This window comes from Rhea pennata, chromosome 2 (genome assembly GCF_028389875.1).
Source record: "Rhea pennata isolate bPtePen1 chromosome 2, bPtePen1.pri, whole genome shotgun sequence".
NCBI classification, from domain to species: domain Eukaryota; kingdom Metazoa; phylum Chordata; class Aves; order Rheiformes; family Rheidae; genus Rhea; species Rhea pennata.
Genome location: NC_084664.1, coordinates 52786483 through 52809174, shown reverse-complemented (window position 1 = coordinate 52809174; position 22692 = coordinate 52786483). Strand labels below are relative to the sequence as shown.

Below are 22692 nucleotides of genomic sequence, written 5' to 3'. Positions count from 1 at the left end.
TGGAGCATTTCATTCCCTTAATCATTGAGCTTGTTGCCCTGTACAGTGCAGACTTCTAGGGTGGAGTTCAATTCCACCTAAATTCAGTTTTCTGAATTTAAGCCAGGAACTAAGACCCCAGAATAGTCAAGGCCTGTGTGTGTAGACACCTCCATCTAAGTGATCTGCAACATCCTAAATCCTAACAGTGCTACAGAAATGCTTCTGAGCTTTTTGTTTCCATCAGCAATGTGCCAGGTTCTTTGCCCCTTTCTCTTAGTGGAGATAGTTGGCAGCGGGAAGCAAAGACTGAATTTGCTACCAGCACTTCAGACAAGTGGTACTCCAGCATATGTGTCCTTTTACACTGCTAATTCTTGGAGCTTGCCAGATGAAAGCCATGGTTTGGTTTTCTACAACCTTGTGTTTTCACTGTAATGACCAGGAGGAACTTTTGGAAACATTTGGAAACAAGTATTTCTGCCCTAGAATGCATAGACTCTGGATGTTTGTCTAAGAGAGCAATTCCTGTAATTTTAGCAAGGTATGGTCTCAGAGAGTTCAGAGTTTGAAGGGCAGTAACTAAAACTTCATTCATACCAGTGTACAGCCCACCAAAGATTCTGCAAGACCTAAAAACTTTGTTGTTGGGGAAGTAATGGTGAGTGTTTATAAGATTTTTCAAATCAAATCTTATTCCCAAATAAAGAAACATTTAAACACTTTCACTGAATGCAATGAGGCAGGTGAAAGCTTTGAGAAGCAATATAACACATTGCTTCCCAGGAACACTGAAAAACCCACCATTTACTAAACTGACCAGCTGAAAAGCGATTTTCTCGTTGCTCAAGTTGCTCGTGGGTGGAAAAATGGGAAACGCCTAATTGCCAATATATGAATATGCAATTTTAAATGAGCTGCAGCAAATAAAGTATACTATGTCATGTTTATAGCTGGGCTTCAAGCTGATCTATAAGGGAATGGTAAATTAGGCCACTGTGCCATCAGAGATGTCAGTGGGACTGTAACTCCTCTTCAGAGGAGCACGTATAGTGCTGTTGGTAGGCTTAAAGTGTGATACATATTTTTTATATTAACCTGTGTCAGCATTCCCCAGCCTTTGAAAAAAATATCATCTTCAGAGCAATGAAATCAGTTGCATCCTATTTGTGCTCCTAATTTTTGTTTTTAAGGGCCTTCATGTCTAAACATGTACATTTTCATGGCTAATCTATTGCTGGTGTTCATTTCAATCTTTCAATCTTTTCAGGACTCCACACTCTTTTCTGTATTTTGTGCTGAAAATATTCACCCAACACCACTAGGAAATCTGGACTCATTGCACTGAAATGTGCATTTGAAATTAAGCTGAGTCATGACGCTCAGGAAACAAGTTGATAAGGCACTTTGGGCTGTACTTGAGGCTTTATACTCCTTGAGGCATCTCAAGTGAGTCTCCAGACTCCTGGGGCAACCAAACTGTAGTGCTCCCAGTAGAGAGGAGCAAGCACTGTAATCTGAAGGGTGAAGCACTGTGCTTGGCAAGGTGATGGAGAGCCACTGGCTGGGAGAAATGATGTGGGCATCTCCTGAGACCTGTAGGAGTGCCCAGGCTGCAAAACTTCTCTGAAGCACCTTCACATCAGAGAAGAGTTCTGATCTGCAGAAGGATCAGCTAAAATCTTGAAAAGGCCTAGCATGAATACTGCTTTTGTTGATGCTGTTTGTGCTAGTTCCTACAGGACAGCCATTGTCTTTGCATGTTATGCATATTTTTTTCTGTTCTCCTCCTCACTTCTCATATCAGTGCAGAAGCAGAGGCTGATTGCCTTAGATGAGTACTATATATATTTCCTTCACACTATACAGAAGCTTCTGTATAAGACTAAAGCTGTTTTAGCAGTACGGAGGCTCAGATGAAAAACACCAGCTCAGCTACAGCTTAGTTGACATCAGTATAATTCAAGCAGGAATGAGTTTAGTCAGGAGATAATAAACTATGGGAAACCTTTTTTTTTCAGAGAGACAAGTTCAGAGTGGTGACTCTAAGGATGATGATAATAAGTTTTGGTATTTTTCTTGCAAGCTGAAATTGTATTAAACCTTCCTGAAGAAAAGGAGACCTCAAGGTTTCTGTTCACAAGTGCAGAGGAGACTGATTTTTGAGATCATTCAGGTTCTTAGCTGATATGAGCTGTCATGTGCAAATATATGAATATCTTCTTTGACTAACTCAAGCATGACATTTATTTTCTTAGAGCAACAAGATAATTCTTCATTCCACCTTAAAAATTGCATCTCTTACATAAAGGTAAATTGCTGTCATGGTCTCTTGGCACCCAGAAAAAGTATGGGGAGTCTCTTATGCCACAGGCCTTCTTTCACAGCAGCCACACAAACATATGTCTTTATTCTGTTTCTATTCATTATCTGAATCCCTGAATACATGGTGCTGAGCTAGCTGCTGAGCTGCTGAACTTTTTTCCCCACTTCTTGTCCAGTGAGTATTTCTGTATTTAATCATTGAACATTGTTTTAGTTATTTGGGTGAGATTCAAAAGAAACTCCGTTGACAGGAAGAAGGGCATTCAAGGTGTGAGAAATACTGTCCGTCAAAAAAAGTCTGGTTCATAAAGACATGCCACAGGTGACAGTCATGGAATAAAGCTTCTAACCCCTCAGTACCTGCCGGAAAGGAAGTGATGTGGGTATAGACTTGTAACTTCCAATTGCAAAAACTAAAAATTCTGCAATGAATTGGCTCAAAGGTATAGATTGTGTCTATATTCCTAGGAGGTACTTGCTGTGACATACTTCGCTATGTTCTTTACATGAATGTTATTATTTGAAATATTTATTGGTCTTATTTTAAATACTACCTTGTCTCACCGATAAACTAGCAGAATAAAAAGTATGCCTTCTAGCTATCAGACATCCCATAATAATATATCTAGTCTGTTGTATGCTTTAGTATATCATCATTTATTATAAGCTTGTTGGTTACATCTCAAAGCTGAACATTTGCGAATGGACTGCATTCTTATGAAAGATGCTGGGTCAGTCACTGTGGCAAATGAAGTCCTAGCTAGTGTATTCCTCAGCTGTCTGCCTAAGGGTGTTAAAAAAATAACTGAATTCAGTCTGCCGGGTTAGGTAATCTTTAACCTCTGTGCTGAGGTCCCTAAGGATCCAGCTGGCAGTGCTGCTCCATCTAGCATACAGAGCTGTTAAGGTAAGCAGAAAACTACCCAGTCCTACCTATTTTGTATAATATTCTACAGGTACCCCCCTCTGTTTGTACAAATGCTGAAGACTGTAGGTAGCTGTGAGAACAAATCTTGATTCAATCAGTGAATTAAGTTATTAGAAAAGCAGCATGATGCTGTTTCATCTTGCAGTTTGCATTGCCATTGAGTAATGCTGTTCTTTTTACTCAGTTCTGAATCCTCCACTGTGATTTTCAGTCTTTACAGCTCCTCCTAACTGACAAGCTAGGATTGGGTTTAAAAAGCACATATTAAAAGAAAACCTGTGGAGGAAAAGGATCGACTATCCCACTCACTCATCTTTCACCAGCCTAGGAATAAAATCTTGGAAAGGAAAAAAAAAATCGGTAGGCTCTACTGGTACAACAGGCAAATGTTGCACTTTCAGTATGTTTCCTTTCTGAGGGCTCTGCCCTGTGTTTTGTTTGATGCTTCAGTGTTGATGGCACTTAGCTTTGCTTTTTCATACTACAATAAATCTACCCTTTTCTCCTTACAAACAAAGCTATGTGTAGATATAGGCACAAAAAGTGTTTGCTTTGCATTTCAGGAACTCTAAACTTGATTCCTTCTTTCCCATGCTCTCTATCACTTCAGTTTTGCATGTGGGAATTTTAACTGCAGTCAACATTATTCCAGCAAAAAAAGCCAGGCTAATGAGATGAAAAGTCAGGAGAAAAATACAAGTTTAGGTCTTTAGCTTATGTTCTACATCCTATGGGAACAGGAGGGAGGAGAGGGAAGAGCCAAGCTTGTGCCTCAACACAGTACAAGCACAGCCTGTGTAACCAAGAAAGAATGGCCAGAAAATGCACTGCCTTGTGCTACCATCCACACTGGTATCTAGTGCCAGCTACACTGGGTTGGCAGTGCCATTTGCATTAAACCTTATCACTACACTATACAAAACTGGATTTGATCTGAGGTGGAATCCCTGTAGACAAGAGTCCGGGAAATCTGCTCTTAATAAACCAAGGGAATCCTCCTAGCCCCGTGTGTAAATGAATCTTTTGTCATCTCCTGTGCTGCTTCCTGGGGTTTCATGGGATGCAGATAAGCACTTGAAGATCATTTAAATTCAAGTGCATACTTAAGAAAATTATTATTGATAAAAATGAACGGGCTTTTTTCTCTATGAGCTGCCACTTCAAATGACCCAGATTATTATTTACATTACATATTGGAGATATCACTAGAATCTTAGCTGGGGATTGTGTCTCCATCCTTTTCTTCATCTTCCATAATCACTGTTTGCTTTTCTTCTGTAAGCAGCTTAGTGCCTTAAAAACAGAAGGACAAAAAAAAAGATAAAAGTAAGAGAGGGAGAGAGAGAGAGAAAGGAAAAAAGGAGTTAGTTAAAAATATTATTTCTTTAGAAAAAAATAAGGTTAAGGAAAACTTTTTTGTCCTCTCTAATAGTTTTATCCTAATATAGCTTCTCAGACATCATGGGAGTTACTCTTCATTTATTTTGGCAAATCATTCTCCTGAAATTTAGTGAACTAGATTTGCACCTACAGTATTAGCTGAAATTATTAGTCAGTCTTAAATCCAACATTCTTCTTTTACCTGTGAAAACAGAGACAGTGAAGTTTCTTTTGAGAATCTGTTTTGTTAAAATAGAAGTTAAATGAGAAGTTAAAAAAAGGAAAGTGGTTGCATAATGAAATAAACACTATAATTGACCTACACGATGAGTCAGTTTATATGAACGAGCATATGCATGATTCTTTTCTGTAGGTATATAGCAATGTTACTTAGAATTTGCTAAAGCAGGTGCTAAGGAAGACAAATATTAGAATATCACATGCCAAGTATGATTCCCGCTGATGTTATATAGTATCAATAAATTGCAAAAGGAACAGAATTGAGATCAGTGTTATAACAGATTCACACACTAAAGACTTTGAACCAGTATATGAATTTCTGAGATCTGGGATCTGAACAAGCTTCAAAGTGTATCTGTCCTGTGAAGCGAGAAGAAAAATAATTCATAAGGTTTCATCTATATCATGAAAGCACTGGAGAATGATATGACATAATATTGAAAGGAAGTTTGATTTCACAGTTAAAGCATGCGATAGAGATTCAAGAAAACTGACTCATCAGCTGCAGATGTGCTGTGTGGCATATCTTTCCATGTGTAAGGATTTCTGTCTTCCAAAATCTTTCTCTGTTATGTAGTTAGGTTATGGACCATATTGTCCACAAACATCTATATTATACTTTAAACAGTAAGTCCACCTCTTACGTGGATTTGAGGCTTTTATGTGATACCATGATATACCAAGAATTATAACTAATCACTTTGTTAAAAATTAACTAATAAAGCTAAGTGAGGCCAATATTTTAGATAGGCAGATGTTCTCCTTGAGCCCCATTTTAACTAACTGTGTTGTTTTTGCCTGTTTGTAGTGTAAAGCAACTGCCCTCTAAGATATACTTTATGTCCACCTTCCTTGGTGTGGAGATTAATATAGCCTAAAAACAGGATGAGGGTAACCGTGAGTGAAATCTCTCGCTAATTCAGTCTTCTACTGTTTGCTCTTAGTCTGTGCTAACCAGATGAGTTGTTCTGTCAAAAACGAACCTGTTTTGCTTCTTTCTGCATTGAAAATCCCTGTACAGTGAAGGCTTTCAGCCTTCATGAAGTCTGAAAATAGAGCAATACCACACAGGAAGATTTTCTTCAGCTTTGGAGCTTTTTCAAGAGGTGATGAACTAAAGAAAATGTTAACCTGTACTGCCCTTCATTTAAGCTCCTGCTTTATTTATATGCAGTTCTCATGAACTAGCTGGTTTCAGTGAAACTATGATGTAAACTGAAAGGAGTGAGTGAATATTATTTTGAAACACAAAGGACTTCATTTGCTTGAGTAGTAATTTGAACTATTATTGAGTGAGTAACCACAGTTGTTAACTGCTGAGAATGATGCTGTTTTTTAAAGATGGATATAAATGTTCCCCATCTAGACTTCTACTCATATATAACAAAAAATATAGACAATTTGTTGTTCCTTTTTCATTGGCTATTTTATTTTTCTCCTTCATGGAGCATTTGGGAGCAAGGAAAACATTCACTTTACTTTTAGTCAAGTAAAATACTCTTAAAATGTGAAGCTACAATAGATCTTTGATGGAAGAACTGACGTAGCTTTTGGATAAGTTCAAGAATTAAGACAAGGAATGCAAGCTAAATGAAGATATATTGTGCTTTATAATCTTGTCCACTGTCACTCTTATCACTTTTATTTGAATTAAAAAGCACTGAAGGAAAAGCATATTTAAGTAGTTCTGATCCCTAATTATAGGACTTTAAATTGCCCTTACAGAGCAGATGCTAGAGACAGCTGGAGTGCAGCAGCCAAGCTGAGGTCCCCAGCTATCAGCTGGACCTACAGCAGTAGCACTCTAGACACCCATCACAATCCACAGCAAGACTGTGTATCATTATCAACAAATAATTTTGGTGACTGATGAACTACAAAGGTTTCCAAGAGTGTTCAAGATCCAAAGCTCCGAAGAGGCTTAGAGCCTAGAGTTGTAGGTTCTTAACTTTCTGGATCATGGATCATTAGCAACTTTACAGAAAATTACATGCCTTTAACATCAACCATTTAATGTCAAATGGTAGAAGGAGGATGTAAATGTGATGTCGTAACTAGAATTATTTCTGTAACTCTAGGAAAATATTTTTTCTTTGATAGGATGCCACTGACCACTTGTGGACAAGGCGTGCTTTATTAAATATAATTTGGAAATTTTTGGTTTAGAGGAGTAAACGGAATGTTGGAATTATGAAATGCAGCTCATCTCCGAGGTATGTTCTAAGGATTGGTAGATTGTTCTATTAATATCTGACAAGAGACCTGACTAAAGAAAGCAATATAGAAGTACAATGTAGTCATATTTTTGCAACAGAATTTACAAATACCAGAAAGTTTTAGCTAGAGACTAGGACTCCAAAGGCTCACAGAGACATGAGAACTGGTCTGGAAGCTCAGATATAGGCAGAAGAAAAAGTTCTGTTTGAGTCAACTGTTTGCCAGATGCCACCCAGATCTGGACCTCTCAGAACACCGCTAAGACCACACTAGCTGCAGTTGCCTGTCTGCAGACCACCCTTGCAGCTGGGTTGGGAGAAAAACAGAGCACTTCAATCACATCCCATGCACAGGAAAGGGAAAGAGATGATGATAAATTGTTGTGCTTGTTCTCACTACTCAGAGATTTTCATTGAAGCAGGGTAGCACTGAAGGACCTGTTTTAATTGGTTTTCCAGAGCACAGAGGAGGATGAGGGTTTGAAATTGTGGCTTTACTAGTTATCTCTGATCTGATTAAGAAACCGTAGGCAGCCACGTTTCAGGAAGCATGCTCCTGTATTTACATTCTTGCTCAAACCCACAAGCCCGAAGAGCTCTTAGAAATACTACAGTTAATTGAATATGTTGCTAGGTGGGGATGGCAATGAAGAGTGTTCTAGGGTCAGAGTGCAAGTATTGGATCTGATTTAAATCATTTAATGTCATGTGAGGAGGAAGAAGACATTAGAATTGTGATTACAATTTGTCTTTTTTAAAATCTGTTAAAAAGCCAAAGTGTTGGCTGACTGGAATAGACCTGGCCACTAAAAGAGATCTCTATCCCTCGGCTCTTTTTTATACATGTGGTACAATGGTATCTGGGGTACTTCAGTAGCAGTTTGATGCCTGAGTATATTAAGAAATATAATCCTTGTAGGAGAGAGTTTTGTGACACCTACACTTTGCTATTTAACTTGGCTAAGGAGTGAATTTCCCTAGTCTCCTTCTGTGGACTGCGGAGAGATCCTTCAGACAATATTGCACAGATCCAAATTCAGCAGCCACCTTTCTGTACTTCGGTTTCCCATTTGTACCTGTTCTCTGCCGAAGCAGGAATTTTCTAAGGATTAACCTATATTACGTGTTTGCAAGGTATAAAATTGATTCTACTTCTCACTTGGATCACACACAGCCCAGTAGATACATGTGATTTTAGTCACTTTATATGGTCTGTTTGATTTGTTTTTATTTGTGAAAGAGAGGCCACCCAAGAAGGAAAGGGACAGCTGTGGCGTGCTTGTAACCTGCTGGTCAAAATGGAGAGAGATAGCGCAGTTGCCATTTTTATCTACATTTACAACAAAATGACTTGTGTGGACAGCTGCTTAAAAAGATAATCTAGTAATTAAGCTCTGTTATTGCAAACGACTAAGTGTTTTTTTTTGGGGGGGGGGATTGTTTATAATACATCTGGAACAGCAGTATTTGGGAGGAATCAGAAAGGGAAACGGTAAGAACCATGGCAACCCTCAATAAGAGGTCTCAAAAGATATGTGTGGCCCCAATGTGTTACCTCCTACAGCAGCACTCAAACAGGGAGACTGAGACAGAAAGGCCTTTTTATGTTTGTTTAACGCACATAGCCCTACTGGGGCTTCTCAGGTCTCCGAGTCTATAATTCAGATGCTATTTTGCACAGCAGTTCCACAAGAGCTGTGTGTTTATTCTCTGTCTGCTGCCTGATGGGATAACCCTGAAAGTAAACAAGTAGTAAATATTGGACCAACCCTCAGCCACAATGAGTCACTTTCTCATGGCAAGTCATGGACCCACTGCCACCAACTTCTAACCAGCAGAAAACTGTATGTTGGTGTGTACCTTTAAAAGAAAATATTCATCCTTGAAGTAAAGAGGGAATCAGATTCACGCATTCAAACTGCAAGGCAACTTTTCTGCTAATACAATTATGCCAGAGGGAATCAATGGTTAGAAAATGGACTTAGAAAATAGGAAAAGCTGTCTGCAGGGCGAGGCAGCATTCAGCAGGCTGCTTTGATGGAGTCCATGCTGACTGCTGGAAAGTCACTACAGCAGTAGGATAGAAAGAGTCTTTTAATTGAAAAATGCATTAGTTTCTATCATTTCCCCAAATGCACATGCTTTGAATTTTGTCACACCTTTGAAGGTCACTGTATTTTTTTTTCTTTTTTTTAATGCTTTTCTCTTTTGTGTATTTTGACTGACTACCAGTTCATCTGGAGTTTCTAACAACATGTTTCTGTTAACATGTAACTTATATTAGCTTCTTTTTCCTTGGAAATTATTCAGAACTTAAGAAGAAGTCTTCAGGGGATGCAAGAAGTGAAGATGCTTAAAATGATTCTTCTTTCTCCTTTAACTATCTACTCGAGATAATTAAGGCTAGACAGATAAAGCAGTAAGTAACTAGACGTTAATCCAAACAGAACTTTGTAGAGCCATGTCAAGGAAATAATCTACCCTTGCTGCATCATGTTAAGGAACAATCCCATTTAAACTAAAACAAGCGTCAAACATGTCTCAGCTACAGTCACACATTTCATCTCTGATTTCTATCACCAAACATGTTTCACTTCCAGATTCCTCTTCTCTGCATATACCCTGAGGTCCAAAGGACACATAACCGTCTTCAAAAGTGCTACAAATGGTCACAGGCAACTATTCTTGGAGTATTAAAAACCGACCAAATGATGTCGCAACTCTATTCCCAGATCCAACACGGGGTAGGCCTGAAGTATAATACACAGGGCTTACTACAAATGATTTGATAAACTTTGCCTCTGCTTCTGCTTCTGAATTGATCCCTAAAAGACTACAATTTTTTCCCCACCTAATTTATTTATCATATGAATTTTTGGGCTGGGTAATTTCCTTCAGCAATTATATGAGCAGTTCATTATCAATGTTCTATATTAAATATTCCAAACCGGAGCATTTGCAGTTGGGCTAAGAAGTCATATAATAGATTTAATTTATCCCATCAAATAATCAGACCAGGATTCCAGTGACTCACTTGCAGCAGCTCTATTTCTGAAAGCCACTGGGATATCTGAGTTCAATGAAGGTATAAAAAAAATGTGTTTTGCTTGGGCAAATCAGTGTGCAAGGCATTAGTATTCGCTATGCTTACTGCCCTACTCTGGCAACCACAGTCATGCTCCTCTTTCCTCTTGAAAGCCCCATATTGATAAATATAAGGCTGCTTATGTGAAAAAAAGTAACTTAGACATGTTTTTTGGAGATGGAGAAACAGTTAACTGTTCCACAGTCAATCAAGATCAAAGGAGTTATCTCAGGAACCTCTTCATGTAGTGTGCTCAGTAATGCCTAAGACTAGCCAGCTCACAGCAGAACTAGTTCACACCAGAGGTTCCTAAGGGAACAGTGTTTTCCAAATATGTTTTCCCAGCTGAATCTGTACATATGTGCAAAGTTTGAACTTATACTTCTTCCGTGACTCAGGGCCACAGTAAGAAGGTATAGAAAAATTGTCAGATACATTCCTTCCCATAGCTGCTTTACAAGGCGCTTGACACAAGTTTTTGATCTGGATTTTGTTTGCTTGCTTCTTTTCTTTCTTTGTTAATTTTTTGCTCCATCCTGTGATCTGGAAACAGTTGGTAATAGCAGGCAAACTTGCAATATTTCCTGCATCCCTGGCTATCAGTAATAATTAACACACAGGTCTTTACATCTCTAAAGACCTTCTATGCTCACTTGAGGCCCCTTTGTGATATAGGGGGTGGGAAACTCAACAAAGGATTGTAGGGCCAAAATATGGGTGGCTGAATCCATATGGCTGTTGAGCAAATTAGCTGCTGCACTCTGCATTTTGCCGGCAACACGGAACTGTCTTTAAGATGCTATTAATTGGCAGTTCATCACAGTTTGGTTTCCTCGCTGTGTCTAAGGGACTATGGAGTTAACAGGAGGTTCATCAGGACAAGTTTACCCTAGTTTATCTAATGCAGTGTGAGCTAAGGTAGTGCTGGTGACCTAAACACTCATTCATGTTAAAATTTGAAAAACAGCACAGTATCTGGACTGGCACATAAGTAGAATTACCTACTTGATCGTGAGATAACCAGCTGACGTAATGTCTTCTGTTCTACCCACCCCATCCCTGCAGCTGGTGGAGGGGATATGGCTGAGGCTTTCCATGAGCCATTGCTGCTGTTATGTACTCTAGATTAGCAGGTCCAGCTTAGTAAGAATTGCTAAGTGGAGTGGACAGAAAACCTCTTTCTATCTTCCTCCTGATCATACTTTTGACACTAGTCACTGTGGACTACCTCTTTGGAACATCTTTAGCTAAGTTTCTTACCTGTTATAATGGGTGGGATGTGTATTGCAGGTGTATCTTTTCTCCTGGGCTTTTTCTGTTCCAGTTCAGTGATCTGAGAGTCTGGACTCACTATTTCCCTCTGTGGTTTCTCTGTGATACCATACCTTTTCAGCAGGGTATCAGAAAAGTCTGAAAGTATGCCTGCAGAGAAGAATAACAGAAAATACTTCAGTCTTGTTTACACTGTGTGAGTGTAAAACAAAGCAGCGCGAGTACTTTGTATAGTGTACCTACACTTTAGGGCTTGTAACAGTGTGCATTTCCTCTATGTAAATTATCATCTCCTGTAGACTATAGTCAACGATGCTGTTAAGCCAGCTGGTTTCTGCTGGTACCTAGTGGACTAAACTGCAACCCATCAGAAATGATGGCAAAGATGAGTGCAGTCTTCTATTTCAGAAGGATAAAAATCTCATCAAAGTTGTTTAATCATATGAATGCTCAAGAAATGTGACCACAATGAGACTGTCTTCTTCATGAGATGGATACTTCAGGCAAAACATGCAGTTCTCCAGCTTCTGGGCCACTCTTCCCTAAGAAAGAAATGTTTGCAGATGGATACATGTGAAAGCTGAACAGAGTCAAATGTGTAGAGTGGTGAGTTCAACATCTGGATTACACATATTGGAAAAGAACAGCTGTTTGTTTTTCACTTGGTAAGTGTGAGCCATTGCAGATACGCCAGTGACTGTACAAGGGGTTATGAGCTAATTCCTCTGTGTACGAGTAACATGGGAAAACGCAATGCACTCAGCACAGTAACACTGCGCCCTCCCCAGAGAGTACAGCAAGTACTGCTTGTTAGCAGAGAGAAGTGATAAACATTTATTCCCCAGCACAGACAGGGCACACTTGGAAGATCATCAGGTTTCATTGGCAGTCTCCTGCTCACCTTTACCTTCCTCGGGTTGATGGCATTTGGCTCTCAGGCTTCAGAGGTCTGTAGATGCACAGCAGCAGAGGCTGTCCTACAAGGAGTCTCTTTATCACTCCAGTGGTTTCCAGCTTCCTGAAATACCCACCCTTTGCCAGAGTGCCCATTGCACAAGAGCCCCGCATCTTAGAGGAGGAACAACTGGCAGCCAGCTTGTGCACCTCTGTGCTCATCTCTAAGCCTTGTCTGCCACTGAGCACGGGGCACAAGTTGCACAATAGTGTAAAATAATTGGATCATTTCTGATTTTGGATTGAACCTGGATGCCTGCTGTGGCTCAGCTGGTAGAGATAAACAGACCTCATTTGTCACAAAAGACAATGAGAATGTATAAGGGGAGGATTTTTTCTAGAAGCATGCACACATTGACCTCAGTATTTACAGATTGTGTGAGAACTCTGTCATTCTAAAAATGAAGGCTTTTGAAAAAGTCAGCCTCTCTGTTAGCCTGCCTTCCCAGATGCATGTAGGATAGATGTGTTTTCTTGTTCCTTTCCAAAGGGATAAATGAGAGATCTCTGGACCTTTGTCCAGATTCAATCCATTGACCTGAATTTGAATTTTGAAATCAAAAGATGAATTGCTCACCTGAGAGGGGTGGTGGGGTGTGTAATGCTGGTGTATCTTTTCTCCTTGGCTTTTTTTGCTCCTGTTCGGTGTTTTGGGAGGCCTGAACTGTTTTACCTTTTCTTGGTTTCTTTTTAAGGTCACAGCTCTTTATCAACTGCTCTGAAAGGTCTTCTGCGTGGAAGAAAAAATGAATGGAAATTTGAAATGGACGGGAAATAATAAAACAGATCATGAAAAGAAAAGCTTTAATAATACTACTTTCATCCAAGTAGATTAAAATGCCCATGAGAAAAAACTCCTGAATAGAAAGTCAATATAAGAGACCTCTGTGTCATGACAAATGGGATCCAGGTGACCTAGGTGGTCCTTCTGCTTTGTAGGTGATAGGTGTAAAAAAAGAGGGAGAAAATTGCACATGGCTATGTGTTACATGGTAGAAGGAAGGCTACTATCGTGCAGAGATCCCATGGTCATGACTGTTTCATTCAACTCCAGCTGTGTGGGCCTGTTTCTTGAAGAGTTACAAGGGCACTTTAGTGAAGGGAAGATTTGTGCTTACTGGGCCAGCCTGAGGCACTGGTAAACTAAGCCAGCTTATTGTTAACTTCAAGATTGGCCTTACTTTCAGAGCTGCTGAGCAGTCAGTATTCAATTTTGGTTTACATAACATTATACTGAATTTTTGGTTTTCCTTTCAAACAAGACTCAGATGGCTGGCAGAGATTTTTTGCAGGGATCTGCATTTCTAGGTGCTTACACAAGCTGAAAATGTTAAGTCTAGTCTGTCATTAGTATCATCACATAAACCAAAGCTTTGATTTCTTAGATGTCACTTGTTTGGCTTCACCGTTCTCTCCTCTCGTCTCTAATTCCAAGCTTTTTGCCCAAAAGGACCTGGTCCCAGGCTCACTCATGCTATGTAACACAACCATAAGCCTGTGGATGAGAAGCAGGAAGGACAATCTCTGGGTTAAGTCCCTGGAAGAATCCCTGGGGATTCTTGTTTTTAGCCTTTGCGGACTTCCTGTGTGATCTATGAAGTCATTTAACCTCTCAGTGCCTCAGTTTCCTGCCTGTACAATGAGACTATTCTAACCAAATCTACCCCATTTTTTTAAATAAGCAGTTTTATGGAACAGTTGGTTTTATCAGATGCACTGATAGCAGTTACAGAAGTGGTACATTTGGCTAGTAATGCTGTGGGGCAGAATCAGGACTAAGATACCTTCCTTGTAGCCAGATAAATGAAGTTTATAAAATCTGCTTGCCTGAGGTGAGATACATCTTTTGAAATTGCGTTTGTGTTTCATTATTGCCATTACAAGGGTAACAACGATCAAGTGATTTTTTGTTTCTGGGTTGGTAAATCTTTATGACAATTTTGCAAGGCTGGAATGAAGTAATATCATTTGAAGTGGAGGCAAGGACCATGAACATGCAGGAAGCACATCTAAAAAGTCATAAAGTCTGGTATTTGGGAGCATGGTGGAGCAAAGATGCCTTCAGTACTCTCAGTGCAGAAGTTATGCAAAAAGTAGATTCAGGGAAGGAAACAGATTGACAGTAAGGGGGGAAGGTGTTCAGAATGCCATCCCAGTGTGGGCAAAGGGGGTATTTGAAATCTTTTATTGAAATTGTATGTGGAATAGGCTCAGCTATACTCTGTCTTTCAGTTTGCTGCGTATAAATGATGAAACTGCTCTACTTTTTCTACCAGGGAAAAGAACAATGACTCTTTTTCTTTTCTCCTTTTTAATTAACTTCCCTCCCGAGCTTCAGCTAATATTTATATGCAGGGAAAAACACTCTTTGCCTTTCCATCTGGCATCAGAAGTGTCACCAGAAGGTATAATCTATCAGGTTTCATAAGGCTGCAGTTGTACTGCCAGAGGCGAAAAACTATCTCTGGACAGGACCTAAAGATGTAAAGATAACACCTCTCTAATTACTGTGATGACATCATCTAATAACACTTACCTAAATGGTTACAGTGTGACTCTCGCTTGTCCAGTCTGTCTTCTGGGATATCAAGTGGCTGAACATATTCTGTTGACATCATGGAAATATTTTTTTCCCTTGGAAGCTACAGCAGCCAAAAAAAAAAGAGAAAAAGCACCATGACATAAAACTGACATGTTGGTATAATATATCCACTTGCTAGCCAGATCCTGAGAAGTTCCTGTCTTGCAGCTTCTCTTTGCCATGCAGACTGCTGGCCGCAGAGATGATGATTAAGATGATGATGATAAGAGATGCATTCGTTCACTGCCTTGGCTATACACATTTAATAGCCCATTTTTCCACCTACATTGCTGTAGGCAACCCACACAAGCACAGGAAATACAGTAGCTCTACAGAAGAATATTGACTTGAACCATACAGATAGTACTCACATGCACAAAGTAAGTGCTAGAAAGCAGGATATTTTGTTCGGATTTTCTTTTCCATTTTTTTTCAACTTTAAACTAAAAGGGTTGTATTTGGCATCTATTACACAATCTAACTTTAATGACAAATGCTACTTAGTTCATCTTATAACTCCAGCCCCTCTAAAAGAGCCTGGATACCTTTGAAGACCAAGGTATGAGGGTATGACAGGCAGCAAGTGACCACAGACCCCAGAGCCAGCGTGGTATACACATCGCCTTGGTAGAAGCTCGCAGGACCAGTCTCTCAAAGCTGTTTATGTACCTGTATTCTGTAGGTCTCAGTGGATTGCACTTGGGGCTTGAGGCTTTTCCTATCCTTGGTTACTTATAACTGGAGGGGGACTGGCCTCTAACCTCTGGCCTGAGCTCCCCCAGAAATGAGCAGGCTGAGATTTGATGCAGAATTTACTCCAGGCTCACGCTGATGTCATCACAGGAAGAAGGTGATTAGACCATTTTTTACTAGCAATGATTTCTGCAGTCACTTAGCAGAAACCCATCAGAATAACAGTGCAAGGAAAAAGAAACTCCTTTATCTTAAGGTACATCCTGATCAATCTGGGTATCTCCCTTCAGGCAGCAACCATGTGGTACCATTTCTTAGTAGCCATCTCTATTCTCCATTTTGGGGGAATAAGAGGAAGCTAAGATTACCTTGTAGGGAGAAGGAAGGGAATTATGAAGAGAAAAAAGCAGGAGACACAGTTAATAGGAGAGGAAGGACAAAAATGGGAACAAACAGGAAGAAGGAAATGGAATAGAGAAGGAAAGTTTAATAAAAGAGAAAGGTGGAAGAAAAGGGAATCAGAGAAAATGGGGAAAAGGAAAATGGGAAAATCAAAGGAAAAGAAAAAATAGAAGAGAAACTCTACTGTAGGAGTTCATTTTATCTTTCTGGAGGTAAAGAAATTACCTATATTATTTCTCCCTAAATCACAGTGGTTCTTGGTGAATAAAAAACCAGAACTGTAGGGTGATTAACCTCATTTTTAAAAACTAAACTTGAATCTGTGCCAAGATCAGTTAACTCTGACACAAAATCCAGTCATATATATTAGGCATATATATACATATATATTTGGCAAACACAATATGAAAGGTCAAAGTCATACTCATACATTCAACTAATTCTTCAGGAGATGAAAAAAAATTGTCCTAAACTCTAGTGACTTTGAAGTAAGTAAGTGGAGAAACACTGGTTTACAGCACAAAGGTCAGGAACATTGACTCATAGTGCACTTGCGGGCTTAACTCCCATGCCCTTCACTATTCAAAATTCACAAAAATTGGTAAAATTCTATAAATGCTGAATCAGGCCTGGGACAGAGGTGGAAACTTTGGCTGCTCACTGCCGTGAGCCCTGTCCAGCTTCGTATCTGTGTTGAATGGTTATGTTGCCTGCAAACTTCAGTAGCCTTTACAGAAAAAAAAAAAAAATCTTCCACTTAGGGAGACCCTGCATAAAGAAGATTTTTTTGAAAAGTTTGCCCTGCCTTCATTTTCTTGCTTACAAATGTATTTCCATACTGTGAATTTCAACTACCTATGTGACAAAAGAATAATAAAAAAAAAGAAGATTGCCAGAATATATCATGAAACGTGATATAACGGTTTTGGTAACTTGATTCTGTATACAGTGCATATGATGTAAGAAAGTGTTAGTGATACAATATCCTGTCACTGTACATTATGCACAGCTTTCTCATTCAAACATGAAGGTGATGTATGTGAGCACTGTAATGGTGCTTTCCCAAACCACTAAAATCAATTCCTGACACTGAACAGATTCCCCAATAATGTTACATGTGGAGTGGGAAAAGGTTACACTAACCGTATGAACACAGTAATATGCCATTGCAGACGGAAGCACATTCTCAGATTTTAGTGTTAAGTAAGTGCAGCTCCTTTCGTGCTAGTCTTCATGGCAGCCCCGCATGCCCTGTCTGCAGCAGTCGGTCACCTTGGTAGGTAATGTCTGCAATTTACATGATGGACCAAGATTTTTTTTGCACAATGTTACATCACTTGACATAATGAGCCACATTCATCCTTCAGGCAACTTTAATGCTTACAGTGGAGCTCTAAATCACACTCAGCAGGAGACACTTTCTGAAATGGATATAGATTTTTCCATATGAATTGGGATTCAATACTCATTTAGCCTGAGAATTTTGTACAATACAGCTCAGCTGTACAAGTTTCTCCCACAGAGATGTGTGCTCTGCGGAGTCACCTGAAGTCTCTCACTTCTGTGAAAAAACAGAGCAGCTGGAGATGCCCTAAATATGCCTCCGTAGGTGGCTGCGAAGGAATTCTACTTTTGCCAGTCCAGTTTGTTTTTCTACTTGCAAATGCATTCAGCATTAAATAGGATTGTCTCTACTTACAGACAGAGAGTAAGAAAGGATAAGGCAGGCTGAAAAGCATAGGTTATTAAAAACTACTTCATCTGCATAAGGTTTCACTTGCATGTAGAGTCATAGTCATGTGATAGCAGGACTCCCCTGGGCATGCACACTTGTAGGAACTGGGGAGTCAGATGGAAAACATCAAAACTTCTCAGTTTCAAACTATCACCTTGGCTTCTGATGGATTTCTGGGTAGCTTAAAAGAAGCACTCCAAAATGCTGGCAGTCATTTTTGGCCTGAATTTTTATTTGCTGTATGTGCATGATTAAAATGCACACATCATAGAGAAGTATCCAGACACAAGAGATGCACAGTTCCTACCGCATATTAACATAGTCTAAAAACAAACACACACACACACACACACACACAATAGGGTTCCTTTCTTTGCTGAAACTGTAGGGTTTCATTGAAAAGTCCTCCAATGTGACCAGTTCCAGAATCCCATCAGGTAAAAATATTTTGCCTAGAGGTGGACAGAGAAACGAGTTTTGTTTTGCTGTTTCAATGCGCAGCTATTTTAGTGTAGGTATTCACCTTAGGTAATCAGGCTAGGGCTTAGGGTGATGCTCAGCAAAGCTCTTCTCACAGTTTTCTGCCTGAAATGATGCAAGTCTTTGGGGACATCTGATCATGTGGCATTTAAACCAGCTTGATATCTCATGAGAAAAATCTATCTTGTAAGACACAACATTAAAGCTTTGAGAACAAAACTGAAGAGTTGGACTGGGCACAGAAATGGTTTTAGATAGAGCAAGGTATGTATTTCTTGCCTACCTCCAGGATTTGAATAGTAGCAGGATTTAGTCCCCTGCACGGAAATTAGATTCCTACATATATTTCTATGCAGACCCAAGGGACAATTGGTTCTGAAATGAATCATTAACAGGTGATTATTCTTATCTATGGGGCACTGGGTACTTGGAATTTGCAAACTGACCCTTTGCAAGGACTGCACAAATTGTGCCTTTTAGGACACAGACCATGTAGTGCTGTCTATAACAACATGGATATTTCATTTGGTTAGGGGACTGCTTTGTTCCTGCAATCAACAAAATCCCCAAGAAAAGCACTCAGTAGTTTGCAGTAGTACATGCACAGTCCTTTTGTTGGGTGGCAGTATGCAATCTGAATCTGGATTTAGTACGAGTATTTATTTTGGTACGCTGCTGATAATAAATGTTACTGCAGAAACCAGTATGATACCAGGTATTTGCCTTCTCTTGCACCGTATAAGAAAAAACTTACCTTTGTTATAAATGGTATGTTCTTGTGTCAGTCAGACTGCCACAAGTTTGACTGAAAGGCTACCCCTCCCTTGTAAAAGGATGGGAGAAACAACTATCCCTTCCATATAGTCTTGCTTGGGCAAGGGAGGGAACGCCAGGTCTGCCCTTGCCACCATTGCATGTTCTCCATAGGCTCCTGAGTTGGCAGTTTCTTTGCCCTAAGTCATTTATGCATGTGAAAGGAGGATGTAAGATACTACCGCCTGGGTGTAGTAATCTTGCAGCCACCTCACGGTTGCAGAGCTCATGTGAAACGGCTCTGCTGGGAACAGGGGGCTGGTGCAGCTCCAGGGCACATTTGGTTCTTTCGCACATGCTCAGGAGCCAGGCTTGGGTCCTTCACCAGCAATATCAGGTTCCTTCACCAATATCCTGACTGTATCCTGACAGCTGCTTGCTGGGCAAGGCTTGGGAAAAAAACACAGCAACATGCTTTTTGCTGTCAGAGTAGAAAACAGATGCCCCCCCCCTCGCCCCTCAAAAGAGAGCCTAGGCGCTGCATGGCATTGAAAACTTCTCAGTAGGAGTTTCATCATGTGTTTAATGTTATTCTACCAGAGTAACGTCCTTCTAGTTAGTTCATTATATATGAACCAACTTCCTTAAAGTTTTAGCTGAACACACCAGGTTGTTCTCTTCAGGCATTCTTGTGAGATTAGTCTGATTTCTATTTATTTTTCTAAAGCAGACAAAACTTTTTAGGTAACACTTAGGTGTTTAAAATCATGATCCTGGTGTTTTCTTCCACCTAAAACTTTTGCTACCGATAACTGAATGAATTCAGAGATCCCACAGACTTGTCTCAGAGCAGTTTCCTGGCATGGACAGTACTCTTTTTAGAGGCTAGTTCAAAATCCAAGTAGGATTATGGACTGAATCCCAACATCTCCCAGCAACTTGTAAAGAAAAAGCAATAGTAAAACTTTGATCGATGAAGGAAATACTAGATACATTTGCACAAGTATTGATTGCAAGGTTTTTCTCTTTGGAGGTAACCAGAAATGCAAAATCTTGCTTAACTATTGCCTCGGGGAGCAAACCAGCCACCCCTTTATCATGAGAGAAGAAGTCCTGGTGTCCCACAGCTTGTGCAACATGCTGGCTTGTGCAACATGCTTGTGAACTATCCCAGCAACTAAAGCTGGTGGCAACCGCTGGCTCTAAGGCATTCCCCTCCCCATGGCCCCATCCCAGGCATTGTACCCCACAACCATCGCCCCCCAACTCCCCCCCCCCAACGCGGCATTAGCTCCAGCCCTGGGGGACACAGGCTCTTTGCCAGCCGGGGCTAAGTGACCAAAGCAAAGCGAAGGGCAGCACGACGCTCCCCAGGCCAGGGAAGGCGCGTGGCTGGAGTACTCACGGGGCGGCGAGCGGCGCCGGCGGTGGGGCTCAGTGGCGCGAGAACTTTCTGGTGGCGCGGGGTGCTCCTGCCCGCCTTATCTAGGGAGCCGTCGCCGTGGCAATGCTTTATTCAGGCGTCCTCCGGGAGGGTGGGAAATAGCATCACCTCCCCCCCCACCCACCCACCCACACTGCCGCCTCTTCCTTCCTCGCCGACGAGTCGCCGAGGCTGATGGAAAATAGGAAACAGGACAGGGAAAAAATCAGCTCTGCCTCACGGCACGAGCATCTTCCCTGCCGGGAGAGGCGAGCGTGCTGGCAAACTCAGTTAAGCGAGGTGGTGGTGGTGGTGGGGGGGGGGTGTGCGCAGAAGCCTTGGTGCGTAGCTCAGGGAGCCAAGAGGCGAGCTGCAGCCGCTGTGCCGAGGGGCGTGAGGGCAGTGGGAAGGGGCGGGCGGGGGGCGGCTGGTGCTGTGCGGGACGCGGGGGAGCGGCGAGGATCAAACGCGGAGGGAGGAGGCAGGGCACGTCCGGGAGCAGCCCCAGCCCCAGCGGCAGCAGCAGCAGCCGCGCAAGCGATGGGCGGCGATGACTGCGGGGTCGGTGCACGTACCTGGCCCGCACGAGTTGCACAAGCTTGGCATTTACGCGGCCCCGCCGGGAGGCTTCTGCGGCCGCCGGGCGTTTGCCAGTAGAGACCAGTCTGTCCTGTTTTAGCCCCTTACTTTGGATGGAGCTGTTATTTCAACCGAGGGAAAAATATACAAACACGCCTGCCGTCGGCAAAGCTCTGGCCGAAATGCCGCCCGCTGGTGGGGTTATGAATGGCCCCTCTCTTGGTATTCATTTGCAACAAAACTGATTTTGTCTGCGCCGTTTCACTAAATCGTCCTCAAAAACAGCGACTGCTCCCACAATTTTGTTGCAGTTGTCTGGCACTCCCCCGCCCCCACCCGCGGGAAAAAAAAAACCAAAAAACAAACAGTGATTGCAATTCAATAGCAGCAGCATGGGCTGCATGCTTTAAATTACTCAGGGTTTCTTTCATAAATAATATATCGTACAGATGGCCCAAGGGGTGGGGGTGGGGGGGTGAAGGGGTAGTTCCCAGTTCTGAGATCCTGCTCCTGCTGGGTTCAATTCTGTGCAGTAGCTTTACTTTACTTCAACTTAAATGGTCAGAGGGCACCACCTGAAAGTGCTGCGAGCCTTCCCGTCGACGTCTGTGGGAGACAAGGGTGTCTGGTACCTCGCGGAGGGTAACACTGATGTATTCAGAGACCCATTTTTAAAAGCAAGCTCGGAAATACTTAAATCACTTTGGAAAAATGGAATATAGGCTCCTATGTAAAGCAGTATAGGATTTTTTTTTTTTTGGGTGGATGGCATTTTCTAATTGAATCCCCCCCCCCCAAAAAAAAAAATACCACACCCAAACTCTGAAACTGCTCATAGGAAAAAAACTGATTTTGATGTGATGCCCATTTCAGTACCAATTTATTTTTTCTTTCAGCATTGTCAAGATCGCTCTGTTGCAATGAGTTTTAAATAAAAATACTCTATTTTTACATCAGAATGCCTTTTAATTAGAAACACAAGTTATTATGCATCTTTCTATGAAGTGAAGAAAATCAGAATAAGATCACTGAAATAATCCGATCTGAAATATTTTTTGAAACTCAGCTCAAGATTTTCACATTTTGATTGCCCCAACTGAAAATAAGAAGGTAATTTACAATGCTGAAAAAATTCTCCAGGGATGAGAAAGTCATTGCCTATTCTAGCCCCTAACTCATAAGGATACTTTTGCGGTATTACGGCTTTAATCATACAGAAGGAGGGCTATCACAAGTGGCAAGATCACATATCTAACTCTTTTTATCTTATAGATTTGGCAAAAATAGCAGATGTTGTAAGATGCCAGAAATCATCTTACTCTAGCAGAAGATTTCTTCCAGTTTCTCCAGTGGGACTTTCACATGAACAGTGTGGACAAGGATTTACTCCCAGATCTTTTTTTTTTTTTTTTTTTTTTTTTTTTTTTTTTTTTAATGTTTCCACAGTTGTTTGTTGTGCTGCTTGTAAAAGGGTTGGGACTCCTTCCAATTTCACAGTCCTTCCTGCTCAATTATCTCACAAGGATGGCCAGGAAAATAATCTGAGTCTGTAATAACGCTGCACTTTAACCCTCCTCTTCCCTTGCATGTGAATATTCCACTGAGCACTTAAGGACCTAGTCATGTAATTAAGGATAAGCACATGTCTAAAAGTTTCCAGGCCAGTG

General features: G+C 41.0%; 1 protein-coding gene across 2 annotated transcripts in view; it reads right to left on the bottom strand.

Moving 5' to 3' along the window:
• Positions 1 to 20820, bottom strand: part of PPP1R17 (protein phosphatase 1 regulatory subunit 17) — a 31214-nt gene extending 10394 nt beyond the window's left edge. Inside the window, exons 1-5 of one of the 2 annotated variants that reach the window (XM_062569527.1) lie at positions 20429 to 20820; positions 14916 to 15021; positions 12957 to 13109; positions 11414 to 11575; positions 4418 to 4525 (exon numbers count right to left, since the gene is read on the bottom strand). In XM_062569527.1, the coding sequence (XP_062425511.1) occupies positions 4446 to 4525; positions 11414 to 11575; positions 12957 to 13109; positions 14916 to 14997 (477 nt within the window). In that variant the 5' untranslated portion in view covers positions 14998 to 15021; positions 20429 to 20820 and the 3' untranslated portion in view covers positions 4418 to 4445. Of the gene's footprint in view, positions 1 to 2937; positions 4526 to 11413; positions 11576 to 12956; positions 13110 to 14915; positions 15022 to 20428 lie in introns of those variants that run through there. The other variant, XM_062569526.1, reaches the window with a different exon arrangement.
• Between the last annotated feature and the right edge of the window lie 1872 nt (positions 20821 to 22692).